The sequence below is a fragment of the Pollicipes pollicipes genome, unplaced genomic scaffold (genome assembly GCF_011947565.3).
Source record: "Pollicipes pollicipes isolate AB1234 unplaced genomic scaffold, Ppol_2.1 Scaffold_7262;HRSCAF=8765_pilon_pilon_pilon, whole genome shotgun sequence".
NCBI lineage: Eukaryota > Metazoa > Arthropoda > Thecostraca > Pollicipedomorpha > Pollicipedidae > Pollicipes > Pollicipes pollicipes.
In genome coordinates this window covers 15,241,431-15,255,357 of record NW_023597055.1, presented here as the reverse complement: position 1 = coordinate 15,255,357, position 13,927 = coordinate 15,241,431, and the positions used below count along the sequence as shown (strand labels likewise).

The 13,927-nt window shown below is 56.4% G+C and overlaps 1 protein-coding gene across 1 annotated transcript in view; it reads left to right on the top strand.

Moving 5' to 3' along the window:
- Positions 1 to 13,927, top strand: part of LOC119113877 (cAMP-dependent protein kinase type I regulatory subunit) — a 49,989-nt gene that overhangs the window by 17,628 nt on the left and 18,434 nt on the right. The window contains exon 2 of the mRNA XM_037238109.1: positions 6,928 to 7,083. Within this exon, the coding sequence (XP_037094004.1) occupies positions 6,928 to 7,083 (156 nt within the window). The remainder of the gene's footprint in view (positions 1 to 6,927; positions 7,084 to 13,927) is intronic.

The following is a 13,927-nucleotide window of genomic DNA, read 5'->3' as shown; positions in this document are numbered from 1 at the left end:
TGGAATAGAGCATTCTGGGTGCGCAGTGAATGCACATACAATATTGAGGTATCAGTCCGAATCATGGCACAGCACAAAACTCCCTCCCCAACTTGTTCCCAAATTCACCAGCTAAGTGAATTCGCCCATTACCGAAGCAGTACGCCCACCTGCTGTTTCGGTTTATCACTGATCTGTCGTTCGCAGGCGTCAGGCGCGGACAGGCAGGCGTCAGTCACCTCTTCTGCTACTCCCGTGAGTGACATATCCTACTGAACACTTCCCCCTGTTGCGGTACCGGTCTGTAGTGGGCCTTGTCGTGTCCCCCGCCTCGGTGCATCCACTACCCGCCCGGCGACGGGGCGCGAGGCAGCCTTTTACGTAGCCTCTGTTACCCAGCCGTGGTGCATGTGGTAAATCAACTTAATGTGTGCATTTGGGGATAATTGTTTGCTTGGTTGCAACCAATTACTTCCGATTATGATAATGGTGGTCGCTGATGGGATGATCTTTGAACTGGCCGGGAAGGGTCCGCGACGCGTGGTAAGACGAGGGCCGACTGCGATGTGTCTCCACCCTGGTCAGCTGGCAGTCGGGTGTTCGCTGACACGGATGACCTGTGATTGACCTCAGGGTCTGTCCACGCGAACCAGTGCCATCGAGCTCAGAGGCTTCCGTGCCAAGCAGCGAAAGATTGGCTCGATCGATGGGAAGACAGGTCTTTGAACGGAAATTGATGTATGAAAAATGCATCCGCGCAATCGCGGCAAAAGTTTGCTATCTTTCATCGATCATTTTACCGCATTTGTGTTGCGTGATGAAAATTCGACCGCAATCTGTGGCCGATAGGTCGGTTTTGGCGCGACCGCAGTCTGTGGCCAATAGGTCGGTTTTGGCGCGAATCGACAGCAGAACAAAGAAGTTCGGCAGCAGTGGCGCCTCGCGCGCCGGCGGTCGACAAACGGGCCTGGCCGCCGCCTTACCCTATGAACACTCACGCTGCGGCCGGCGTGCCAGCCGACAGGTCCAAACAGCCTGTTTGTGCGCGGCTCAGTGTGTTGACGGTGCACCCGCCGGGCGAGGGGAGTGGGCGATCACGCGGCGTGCTCCACGTCACAACAGCGCCACGCACGGCCGGGCGGCGGTGGCGTAACAGTGGCCGCCGTTTTCCTCTCGCCGCGGCGGCCGCCACCGTCGCCTGCATCCTCCAACCGTCCGATCTTCTTCCTCCAACAGCCACCCTCTCCAGCACTCTCCGACCATCGGATCTCCACCCTCCAACGGCCGCCGTCTCCAGCACCGTCGACCGTCCCACCCCCACCCTCCAGCAGCCGCCGTCTCCAGCACGCTCCGACCATCGGACCTCCACCCTCCAAGGGCCGCCGTCTCCAGCACCGTCCACCGTCCCACCCCCACCATCCAGCAGCCGCCGTCTCCAGCACCGTCCGACCGTCCCACCCCCACCCTCCAGCAGCCGCCTTCTCCAGCACTCTCCGACCATCCAACCTCCACCCTCCAGCAGCCGCCGTTTCCAGCACCCTCAGACCGACCTTTGCACCCTGGGTCCGGGCCGTCCTGTCGCCTCACTGAGCGTCGCGCCCTGAATATTTGCTGACTCTAGGACGGGCCGGCGGCTCGGTGGGCGCGTCGGCCGCCGTCGGCTGCGGCGCGACGGGCGGCGCCGGCCCCACCACCGCCCCCGAGCGCACCCGCCAGCCACCGCCCAGCTGTGGTCGCGTGCCGTTGACGCTACCGCGCTCCGTGCGGGACGCCCGCCGCGGCCGACGCGTGGTTTCATCAGCAGTTTGGCTCCGGCGACGCCCGTCGCATGGCACCGTCAGCCCGCGCCGGGCGCCGCCGCAGAGGAGGCAATTGATTATTCAGGAACCCTTCCACTGTTGTGGCAGAGGCGTGGCAGCAAGTTTGCGGGATCAAAGGTTAAGGCCTTGCACGCGATGGACGCGTTCGGAACTGGCTTCACTATCCCTCAGTAGAACTCAAGCATTCCGTCGTTTTGGGAGCTATACTGCTATCACGGGCGGTATCACTTTGACGGACTACCTGTAACCGTGAGGCACTAGATGCATCCGACCAGATGCAACTGTCACCAAACGGTGAGCACCCGCGTGTAATCACCGCCCAGCTTCCAGCTCGGACGCCTGGTGGGAAGACGCCGACTGGCGCACATGCGCAGCGCGCGACCCCTGCCGCGACGACCGTCGACCATGACTCCTGGTAGCCGTTATCCGACTGGTTTGTGGGACGGATCACGTTCGCAGTCACTCATCATCAGCGGCACTTATCGTGGAGCGTTAGGCAGGCCGGCAGCATCGGGCCCCGGAGACGCCGGCGGCTACTCGCGGCGCCGAGGCTTGTGGTGTCCGTCCGCTGCCCTGACAACGTGGGCTATCTTGGAATGCGACGACGGTCGTATAACGTAAGCTTGTTGAAAGTAGACCTGGCCGCCAGCCTCTGTCCTTTTGAGTGTCTCTCGTGCTCAGCAGTACCCCTCCATGTCTGCCTCTGGTGGCCACGCGCGCGGCGGCGGACGCGCGCCAGACGCTCTGCACGTGACAGCCGGCGGCGGCGGAGGTCAGGGGTCACGGCACCGGCTCGCGTTCCGTGCTGCTGCGGTCGGCTGACGCGCTGCCCCATTGGTCACCGGCTCCGGGCGTCATTTGGCCTGGAGTTGGCACGTCTGGCTCTGCCGGGCCAGCGATCAACCAAACTGGCCCCTTCCGGACCTGCTCGGCATCGCGCCGTATGTTTAGACGTCACATCTGCAGGCACACGTTGTCCTCTCTGCCAACGCCAATTGCAGTGAATCTCTGTCGGCGTGGATTGGGTTGGTCTGAAATTAGTTAACAGTAACAGTTCAAGAACAGAAGTTCTTAGCCCAAAAAGCTTCGACGTATTGACATGCACTACCAGGTACCTGGAATCGTTCTAGAAGCGGTATATTCGGCGTCTGTGTCCGGGCGCGGATTCAGCCAGCTATAGCTACTTAACGGTTGAATGAATTAAGGTCAACAGGTTGACATTCAGTCGGGCCTACAGCGGTTCAGCTCTGAACTCTGTGAACTTTAGTTTGGGTAATCGATGCTGCTGACGTACCAGCATCGACCATCGTGCTGGGAATTGTGAATTGTACCGGTGTAAATTCTGGCCGTGGCACGCGCCAAGAAGCAACACCCGCTTCCGTCGCTGATGCGTTCAACAAGCTTTTGGAGATGCGCCAACGCCGACGGAAGCTACTGCATCGTGTCTCATGTGTCAATGTTGGGCGGGCGATGTAGCCGTGGCTGATGGGGAGCTGCGTGGGGCTTCCTCCCGCTCCATGGTGAAAGATCTCGGTGGAGGGATTCTACCGCTTCCTGAGTATGTTGAGTATCAGTATGTTGAGTATGAGTATGAGTATTCGCTCGTCCAGGTGTGTGTGCGTGTGTCGGCCAAAAAGTAAAAAGAAAAAAGGCTCCTTGCACGCGAACGCATGCTCGATATAAACTTGAAAGTCATCCAACTTGAAACCTGCAGACAAGCCGACTTCTGCCTGCAGCTCTGTGCCGATCTTTCAGCGCAGCGGGCCAGTTGCGCTTGATCCGCTTGTTATGGGCGTCGTGAGATGGGTTTCTGGGCAAATTCTGGGCAAATTCCACGTCAAGCGGGCTCGCCGGCCGTGGACTCTGGCCCCCGCCTCCGGCCTGTCACGCTGCGGAGCTGGCGGCGGCAGTGGGGCCTCGGCGGACGGCGGCGTCACCAGCCCACTGCTGCCGCCGTCTCCCTTCGTTTTGATTCGCCCCGCCCAGGCGCCAGCTGTGTTTCTCGCTGCTGCTACGTCCGGGGTGGTGCCAGGAGTGCGCGCGGGAAATGGTGAGAGGGGAGCCGAAATTGCGAGCGCATTTCATTGCGAAGACGGGATGGTCTGTTCAGGGAGGCAAGCGTTCTGAAACTGTTTTGGGCCGTGTTCCAGGAGCTCCCGCTGTTTTTGCTGTTCTCTCGCTGGGTTTTGCTGTTCAGTGTTAGTCTGAACGTTTTCCGGACATTGAATCACCGCTTTGGGCAGTCTGGACGTTTTATTAACAGTCAGATTGTACTGGTACAGGTGTGAGCGTTGCCTTAACGCTACATGACCTAAACTGTTGAACCTGAACCATGACCATGACCTGAACTGAATATTGCCGCATGGCAGGCTTCCACAGGGTCTGCCTTATAGCCCAAACAGGGTGGAAACATCACAGCGTAAAGAGCAAATGGCTGGCAAACAGGTAGAACCGGTATGATCCAGGACAAGATTTCGCAACTTTCTACATTTGAAACAAGCTTGGAAAAATCGGCTGCTTCAATTCTGCGTCAGATAGGGACCCCCATATAAATGCCTCGTCAAGCTGCGCATTTATCTTCTGCAGGCGATAAAATACCTAACGCAAGTTAAATTGGATAGTTCGTGAGTGGCATGATAAGTCATTATGCTGAAAAGCACGGCCCCTTCATGCAATGCATCAGGAGGGGCTGTATTATGGCAACGCTCCGCGCTTCCCGCGCCGCCGGATCGTGAGTTCAGGCCTGAACGCTATACTGATGTTTCGCTTCCTCCGCCACCGGTAAATATGTGATGCTACCGGACCAAACGAGCTGCATGCGTCGTAAAATAACCCAAATTGCCGTATCATTTTCGTGCTCGCATAGCGCGGCGACGAGTCCAGGTTATCGAACCACCCCAATGGCGAATTATTCATGAATTCTGGGCGAGTGAAACTGACAAGCTTGCCTCGCGTGCGTTTGCGCAGCCTGAATTTGTAATGGTTTGGCCTCCAGGATGTGGATCGTTGAAATAGAGGCTGGCATGCTATCCGGCTGATGGCTATTTCCGAACGCCTTGGCCCCCTGCCCTTGCTGTGAAACTGTTATCCGGCGATCTTTAGACGCCAGCTGCTGGCAGGGAGCGTGCTCCCGTCGCTTGTTTTGAAAACGTCGCTGAATATTACGATCGGCTGCTCAGTGTGTATTTATAGCTGGGATAGTCATTTTCACCACAATTTATATGCATAGAATGGAGGAATTCGCGTGCGCTATGTCAGGCAGCGCATGGGCGTTAGCGCGAGTCGTTTGGGTTTCAAATAAGGTCTGGGTCTCAAACTGGAAGGATGGCGTGCCGCGCGACATTTCCGCTTCGCTCCCGATTGAGAACCCCGCGTGACTTGAGTCAAAATCACGCACTGACTGACTTGAGCACATTTTCACCTATCCAGCTTGCTTTGTTTGTGGGCTGGCTGCGACGTGGTTCGGCACGCTCGCCCGAGCAGGTGGTGCTGGTCCGGCGAGCTCTGAACGTAGTCCGCCTACTCGGGCCGGGTTTACAGTGCTCTCGAGCTGGTCCGAGCAGGCGGTGTCGGTCCGGAGAGCTCTGAACGTAGTCCGCCTGCTCGGGCCGTGCTGACAGTGCTCTCAAGCTTTGCGCTGTTTTGGCGCTGAAAGTGAGATTGATCAGCAGAACGTCAGCGTGTTATCCAGTCACCCAATCACTTGGTCTGGAACGCCAGGTGTACTTCCGCTGTTGCGAACCGTGACATGTCGCGAGGGCATAGAAACGATAGTTGGTCGTGTTCCGTCGTATCTCGTGGCTCTCAAATCGCGCTCAATATATCGCCGTGTGCTTGCATCGCTGACAGCAATAAAACAGTCCCCTGACAGCCCGTGTCAAGTGTTTTATGGCGCTTCCTGCGCGCACATCCTGCCTCGCATCGGCGGCGTCAGCACCGGATGACACGAAGTGATCTCATAAAGATGGAAGGCTGGCAGCAGGCGGCGGTCGGATGGCGGCTGCCATTTCCGCCGGGGGACGGACCTGGTGACCCGCCATGTTCCACTGACTGGCGGCGTCCCCGCCCGTCTCGTGAGTGGTGCTGGTCGGGAGCTGTCGTCGGCGGTGGCGTCATTCGGGAGGGAAGCCCTCCCAACCGGCGGACTTCACCGCACTTGTCTGCTGCCTGTGTGCGGTGCCAGACAGGCGGCGCTTATGACTCGTCCGGGCCAGTCAGAGCGGCCCCTCTGACCAGGTCAACCAGATCTACGGGCCTGGCGGGCGCAGTCCCACAGGCGGCTCCTGGGACTCGTCCGGGCCAGTCAGAGCGGCCCCTCTGACCAGGTCAGCCAGGTCTGCGGGCCTGGCGGGCGCGGCCCTCACAGGCGGCTCCTAGGACTCGTCCGGGCCAGTCAGAGCGGCCCCTCTGACCAGGTCAGCCAGGTCTGCGGGCCTGGCGGGCGCAGCCCCACAGGCGGCTCCTAGGACTCGCCCCGGCCGGTCAGAGCGGCCCCTCTGACCAGATCAGCCGGGTCTGCGGGCCTGGCGGGCGCAGCCCTCACAGGCGGCGGGGTGTTGGTGACAACGCTGACCCCTGGTGAGGTTGGTGCTGTGACCAAGACGGTCGCTGGTGGTCCATAAAAGGGGCGCGGCGACGTACGTCGCGTTTTTTTTTCATATAAGAAGTGTGTGGGACTGGCTCCACACCCTGCGATGGGTGCCCCGTCAAGCGTGTCCGTGGCGGATAGCGTGCGCCGGTTTCCTGTCACGTGTCAGTGTCCGGTTGTCTGCGTCCGAAACCCATGTGCCGGTTTTTACCAGTACTGCGCCAGCGTGAAAGCTGGCCTGTTTGTTTTCCCGTTTTTCTAACTGGGCTGCTACAATAGGCGATCGGTTGTTTCCGTGTCAGTGTTCATCTGTGGCTTTAGTCAGTTTGTTTTCCGTCGGCGTCTAAGTTGGCTGTTGTGGTCGGCGATCTGTTTGGTTCTGTCAGTTTGTTTCTCTTTGCGTCTAAATCAGCCGCCACAGCAGGCTATCTGTCGGTTCCTTGTCAGCCGTAATCGGCTGCTTCCCCCATCGTCTGTCCTCGCCGTGTCTGCATCAGTCGGCCCCTGTTCTAACGCGCCCGCATGCGCCCCTGTTCGCAGGAGCAGACCCGGGAGTCCCGCAAGCCGCCGGCCTCGCCGGAGGACGGCGATGACCTGTCGCCGCTGCCGGCCCCGTCGGCCGGCCCGGTGCGCCGCCGCGGCGCCATCTCCGCAGAGCCCGTCACCGAGGACGACGCCACCAGCTACGTCAAGAAGGTGAGCGCGCGCGCCACGCCGGGCGCGACACGTCTCGGCACGCGGGCCTGTGCCGCCCGCCAGCCCGCCGCCGCCTGTGTGGCCGATCACGGACAGCCTGTGCCGCTGGTCACAGCTAGCCTGTGCCGCCAGTCACGGCTAGCCCGTGCCACCGGTCACGGAGAGCCTGTGCCGCCGGTCACGGCTAGCCTGTGCCGCCCGTCACGGCTAGCCCGTGCCGCTGGTCACGGTTAGCCTGTGCCGCCCGCCATCCTCTGCGGGGCGCGGTGTTGTCGAGGAAGACTACACGACTTGGTGCCTCGAAGCGGGATCGCTGCTCCTTTCCAGGCATACGTTTCCGACCACAGACCGTGCTGGGAGTGCCGCCCGTCATGTTGAAGGGGTAGTTTTGCAACGCTGATCATTGCGTTGGTTGCATCGTGCCACTGGACCTACCACTGGCTCTGAGAACGCCCGAGGCATGTCGGAGACACGGGCGGCACGCTGTTAACAATTCATCGCTGGCCGACGGGGCCGACACCGGGGAGATGCCGCAGAAGGTGCCAGCCCCCTGACGTGGGCGCGTCCCCGCCGCGAGCCGGTGTAGCTTGACGAGCACGTCGCGGGCACCATCGCCGTGCTCTGGCCAGCTCCCCTGATGGTCAGCCGCGCTCCTCGCGCGTCATGGGCTACGTCAAGCGTCTCGTTGCCACGCGCGCCGGCGTGTTTGCCGGCTTTTTCGGACGTCACAAGCTGCGTCAAGGAAAGCCGCCCACCGTCGGTTATGGTGGTGGTTATTGGCACGGGGATGCGTCTCGTGGGATATTTGGGGTCGTGTACATAAAGTTCAACAATATTGGTTGTAGCTGTTTGACCTAGCGGTATCGACATCATCTGCTGCCGCCCCATGCCCAAACTGATCTACATCATATAGATTGCTGGTTAGATGTCGTGGTACGTGCTAGTTACCTTCAGTAAGGCGCGTTTTGCGGCATGGGAAAAACAGGTGACACCAGATGTGTTATCTTCATGAAGATGACACCAAGAGCTCTGCGAATGAAGCCTGTCGCCTTTGGGAATTCATGGAGACACTAGGCCTCTGCGAATGAAGCCTGTCGCCTTTGGGAATCCATGCAGATAGTTCATGTCATTGTATTATCCCTTTTTGGGATGTCCCTCCTTACTGAGTCTATCACGAAGAGACGCAACGATTTTTGATGTCCAAGCATGCCTCTACGAACATTGCGGGCTTAAAGTCCAGGTGGGGTCAGGCTTGGCAACGAATGAAAGTTGTAATCGATGAAATTGATGGCTGGAGCCGTTAGTTCTTATGTGCAGCTGCGAGGAACATTACGCATGCATTAGACAATACTGATTGCTTTTTTCCTCTTCAAATAGCTAGGAGAAAGGAGCTGTACATTTATTGATTTACTGGTGGCATGCCTTCGTCAAAACGATAATGAACCACCTCAAATCGATATGAGCGACACTTCGGCATTACTTTGACTGAGGCATGTAGCCCAAATATTGATGCATATATATGTATATATATATATATATATATATATATATATATATATATATATATATATACCCTTTCTCTCGGTTATTCCACGAGGAATTAGGCTAACAGTACTGTCCAAGTTGCAGTGGTGTACGCTTTTGGAAAGAGTGACGAAAGTATTGCAAAACATAACTATGTTGGCTTGGTCTCAGTCGCAATAACCTGCACTCAAATCTGTGCAGTTTTCGTAGTGAGAGCCCTCATGTTGGGCCTCGACATGTTGTCCCGCTTTGTTGGATTGGCGCCTCTCTGCCCATTACTGACATGGATATGAGTTGACCCTCTGCTGAGATCGTGTAGCGCGTAACAGACGGCGCATTCGCACAAGGAGAACTGTTGGTTCTTCGTCTTGCCCTGCTCCGTGTGCCACAATCTCCGATCGCAGCCTAAAAACGCCACTTCCCCACCCAAAAACGTCGGGGTCGGAGTTTTAGTCTGAAACCCTTGGCTGCCTGCACGCATCGACCTGCTCTTCTACCAGCACGATCGTCCGTTCTTTCCGTCGTAAAAATGCGTTGTCTTGGCTTCCTGTGGCGCCAGTTCGTCCATATTTCAGCTTAGTTTGAACTCGTGCACTTCAAAAAGTTTGCAGTCATAAAGCCGTGTCTTCCCCGTTGTTGGAGGGTGGGGAAGATGAAATTGTGATGATATTGAAATGTTCCCGGAAAGCGTTCTCGTTGATACACGCGAGTAAGCTCTTGAAGTATTACGGAACGTTTTAAATAATTATACTCCTTGTTGCCGAAAGCTGCTTTTTAAGACCGTCAGAAACATGACTCGAGGCCTGTAAAAACCGTGACTGGCTGGCCCGAGCCACTAAGGCACACAATTGTTGTTTTGTTGTTGCCAAGATTCTCTCAACCCTCTGCTTCGCACGTGACAGTAATGTGACCACGGACAACAGCATCGTCCCGGTAACAGCCCCGGCCCAGTTTCCCCTATCAAACGACACCCCGATTCACTCGGCGGACGTCGCGCTGTCTTACCGGACCACAAACGGACATTCGCCGGTGGCTGCGACACCTTACCGGACCACAAACTGACATTTGCCGATGGCTGCGCCACCTTACCGGACCACAAACGGACATTCGCCGATGGCTGCGCCACCTTACCGGACCACGAACGAACATTCACCGGTGGCTGTGCCACCTTACCGGACCACAAACGGACATACGCCGGACGTCGCTTCCTTACCGGACCACAAACGGACATACGCCGGACGTTGCCACCTTACCGGACCAAAAACGGTCATACGCCGGACGTCGCTACCTTACCGGACCACTCGCCGGAGGTCGCTACCGTACCGAACCACAAACGAACATTCGCCGGTGGCTGCGCCACCTTACCGGAGCACAAACGGACATTCGCCGGACGTCGCTACCTTACCGTACCACGAACGGACACCCGCCGGACGTCACGAGCGTCGGCAGTCATCCGCTGCTCACCGTCATGCACTGTCTGGTTGTCGGCTGATGTGTCGTGCCCGGGCCAAAACCGAACGCTGGGTCAGTCGTGAGCGGTCAGGGCCGTGTTCGCATTCCCGGTGACTGCGTGCAGCGGTGTGAGGGGTGCGGCTCAGCAGGTGGCCACGTGGCGGGCTCGATCGGAAATCAATGCCAACAAAAAGACGCTTGCCGGTTCGGAAAGCGCTTGCGACGGCTGCTGGTTGTTTTGGCGGGTTTTTCCTGCTGCGGATGTCTTTTTTTCGGACGGTGGCTAGACTGTCCCATTTATTGTAAACGACGTGGAGAGTGCGTTTCGTACTCCGTGATCTGTCAGATATAATGTTCTTGCGGAGGGAGCGATGGCACACGTGCCGCGCGTGGTTTTTAATTATTTATGAGATGGCTGCGGTGGATTCAGACTTTTACTGAACGCAATTTACGTGAGCTTACTCATGTGCTTATTTACATGAGCTTCAGGAGGAAGCTCATTTACATGAGCTTCCTTCTACCCTCATCTCTAGCGCTGATGAACGCGGCCAACGCGGCGGGAGACTGGTTTCAAGCGTCTTTTCCGTACAACAGGCTCACGCTGTGGCCTCCTCAGCCGGTAGGCAGGCGCTGGTGACGTCACACATGGCCTGGGGCGCACGTAAGATTTCACTGTGCGGGAGGCGCAATTCGGGAATATCCCGTGAAAACAGAGTTAAGTATGCTACAGTCGCGCGAAAGTTTGTGTTTTCGTCAAACAAGATCGCATGTCTTGTTATGTCTACATGTGTACCCAGTAGTTCACGTTTATTTTACACACACCGTAAATTTGATAAGGAGGGAGGGGGGAGGGAGCTTGGGTAATAGGCAGCTTTGTCGCAGCCGGTAGTTAGGTATCTCTTGATTTTCGGCTGAATTATCACAAGCGCTTACCCTCGGGAGCCCCTGCCCCCACCAGCCCCCACTAGCCCCGAGTATGGCGCCACACCCCATCCTCCACCTCGGGTGACAGCGCCCCGCTTAGTCATAAATTAAGCAGCCAGGAGACACGTGATGACGCCCGCTCAGAACCCTATCGACCGGCCACGTAGCCACTGCATGGAACTCGAAGACCATTTATCGACTTAGCCGTATTGTGCAGAGGGCTGAAAAGTCGTTATTTACAGGTAGTTAGGCACACTAAATTGAGTACGACGACCGGCCGCGGGCGACCAGACAGTGGCAATTGATCAGAGAGCGCCGAGCGGTCAGACAGCGGCGAGCGGTCAGACAGCAGTGAGCGGCCAGACAGCAGTGAGCGGCCAGACAGCAGTGAGCGGCCAGACAGCGGAGAGGGGCCAGACCGCTGCAAGCGTCCTCCGTGCTTCGCGCCGAGCCGTCTCACTTGCGGACGGGTTATGTCCCGGTGCGTGCTGGCCTGCCGCGGCAGAGCGCGCGAAGCTGGTGTGGTTTATAAACGACACGTAATGTTCATTTGCGAATAAGTACCGACAGCACCCACTCTTTGAACGCGGCGTCAGACCGAAACGACGACAGCGAGGCTTGGCTATGTACTCCCACATGCAAGTTGTGTCAGCGCGAACTCCTGGGATCGATGTAAGCTGCTGGCCTATCACGATAGGGGGCCTTTAGGCTCATGAAGTGATGGCTAAGGTCGCATTCCGGGTGGGTGGGCTCCGTGTTCAGTTATGGCCTGTTGCATGCCTTATGAAAAGACTGCTGACCCTCATGGTTACCGCACTTTGCCATCCGTGTGCAATATTGCACGCGGCTGTAACGTGAGCGAGCAGCGAACGCGGGGTTAACGGTGTCGGCGCGCGCAGAAATCAGTGCTCGTTTGAGTTGTACCGCCAGCAACGTACGACACTCCATGTGACCCTGCCCGTGGAGATTGGACTGATGTGTACGCGTGACATTTTGTACTCCTTTACCTTGTACCTTTGCACCTTTCGTACCAGTATTAGGAACAAGGCTCTTGAGCCCACACTCTACCCAAGCGGCTGGCCTGACACCAGTAGCTCATCAATAATGGGCCTTGATAATTGAGACCCGCGGATTATCGTAGCTACCACTCGCAAATGCCCATTATTACAGAAATAGGCTTTGTCGCTACGGTATTTAGGTATCTCCTGATCCTCGGCTGAATCGCTATTAGCAACCATTAGGAAAACGAATGCGCCGTAAGAAGTTTTAATTGACGATTACATCCTATGCCTGGTGTCGTTTGCAGTCGGTTAATGACATCTCATTATATAGAATGTGAGAAAAATAGAATCAGTCCTGACTGTTAAAAAAATCGTGGAGCTCAGGACGTAAACAGTCCAGCGGTGTGATCAGCCCGACGCGGAACAGAACAAGACCAGGTGTTGCGGCATCTGTCTATGGACCTGTTCACGGAGGCAAGACGTTAGTAATAGCCTCATTCCTCGGAGGAAAATCAGGAGAATGGAGATATAGATGTCTTGATATATCGGCAACATGCTTTTGTCGGAACAGAAGTGCCATTGTTTTGATACAGGCATGGTGCCAAAATATCACCGCATCGATATCTCCATTCTGTTTTCCTCCGAGGAATGGGGCTATTACTACCGTCTTATCTATGTGAATGATGTTCCTCGCAAATGCACTTAACAATTTACGTCATTCTGTTCACTTAATCGTGCATTTGAAGCGCCGGCACGCCTACGCAGCGTCCATCACGCGTGTAGATGGGGCTGTGACGTCACGCCTCGAGCTGCTGGGGATTGGCTGATGCTGGGCCCACGCAGTTCAACCGAGGCATCGAACACCACCCGAGGGCGCTTGCTAGCTGCTGATGTCTGATACTGATACGGATATGATACTGATGCCTGCACTGGTACTGATGTATATGCCGATGCCGATACCGACGTATATGCCGATGCCCCGGTGCCGATGTCGATGTGGATGTCGATGTGGATGTCGATGTCGATGCCGATGCTGATGCTGATATCGATACCGTATATCTATATCGATGTTTACGTCGATCGACGCCGGCAGCGTGCACGCTGCATGGTGCACGGCACAACCACTGTGGAGTGCCGGAGCTGGTCCAGCGGTTGAGTTGGTATGGCTTCGCTGGCCCCGGTATTAAAATGTACAGTCAGTCTGCTTGTGATGGCGGTGGACGGTGGCTGTTGCTGCTGTGTCGAAATCGGGCGTCGACGCGTCCCTCATGCTCAGAGATCTTGGAACGAGCGGCGAGCGCTGTCCCTCAGCTCATGGGTCTGCGGCCGAAGACAAGGTGCAGAAGTAGTGATTTTCCAGGCTTGGAAGTTGTTGGAGTCGCAAGACGTGCTCTTCAAACAAGACCTTGGTGGTTGTTCTCGGAGAAATGTGTTATGCAACTGCCTTGATAAGCATAATCCCTGTCAATCACCACTGCAGCACAGCGTCGCCACAAATGTCCTCCTAAGCAGCTGCTGATAGATGATACAGGACACCAACCTACCTGAAGGGTTAACTGCTCTTCAAAGTTACATAGAATTACTTGTTTCCTTATGTGCACCACAGCGGAAGCTGTCAGCGAAAGGCCCAGTCGTTGTCGCGATCTGGATTTTACACAGTGTTAGCAAAACGAAACGAACTGTGCGAGGAGAAACGAAAGGTGCGAAAACGAGCTGCACCGCCTCAGTAGTTCGGCTGCTGCAGAGCCGCGGGAGGTGAACGGTTTGTTGTGCAAATGTGAATTCTGCCCTTGGTTGGGTTGGGGTAAAGAGCAAATATTATGTCCCGCTGCTGGCAATGTAGCTATGTTTCTTAAACACGCTGTTCTCTGAGCGTTTCTGATTGTATGTTTCTTAATCGTGCTGCTCTCTGAGCGTTTCTGATGGCAGAAACTTTGAAATGT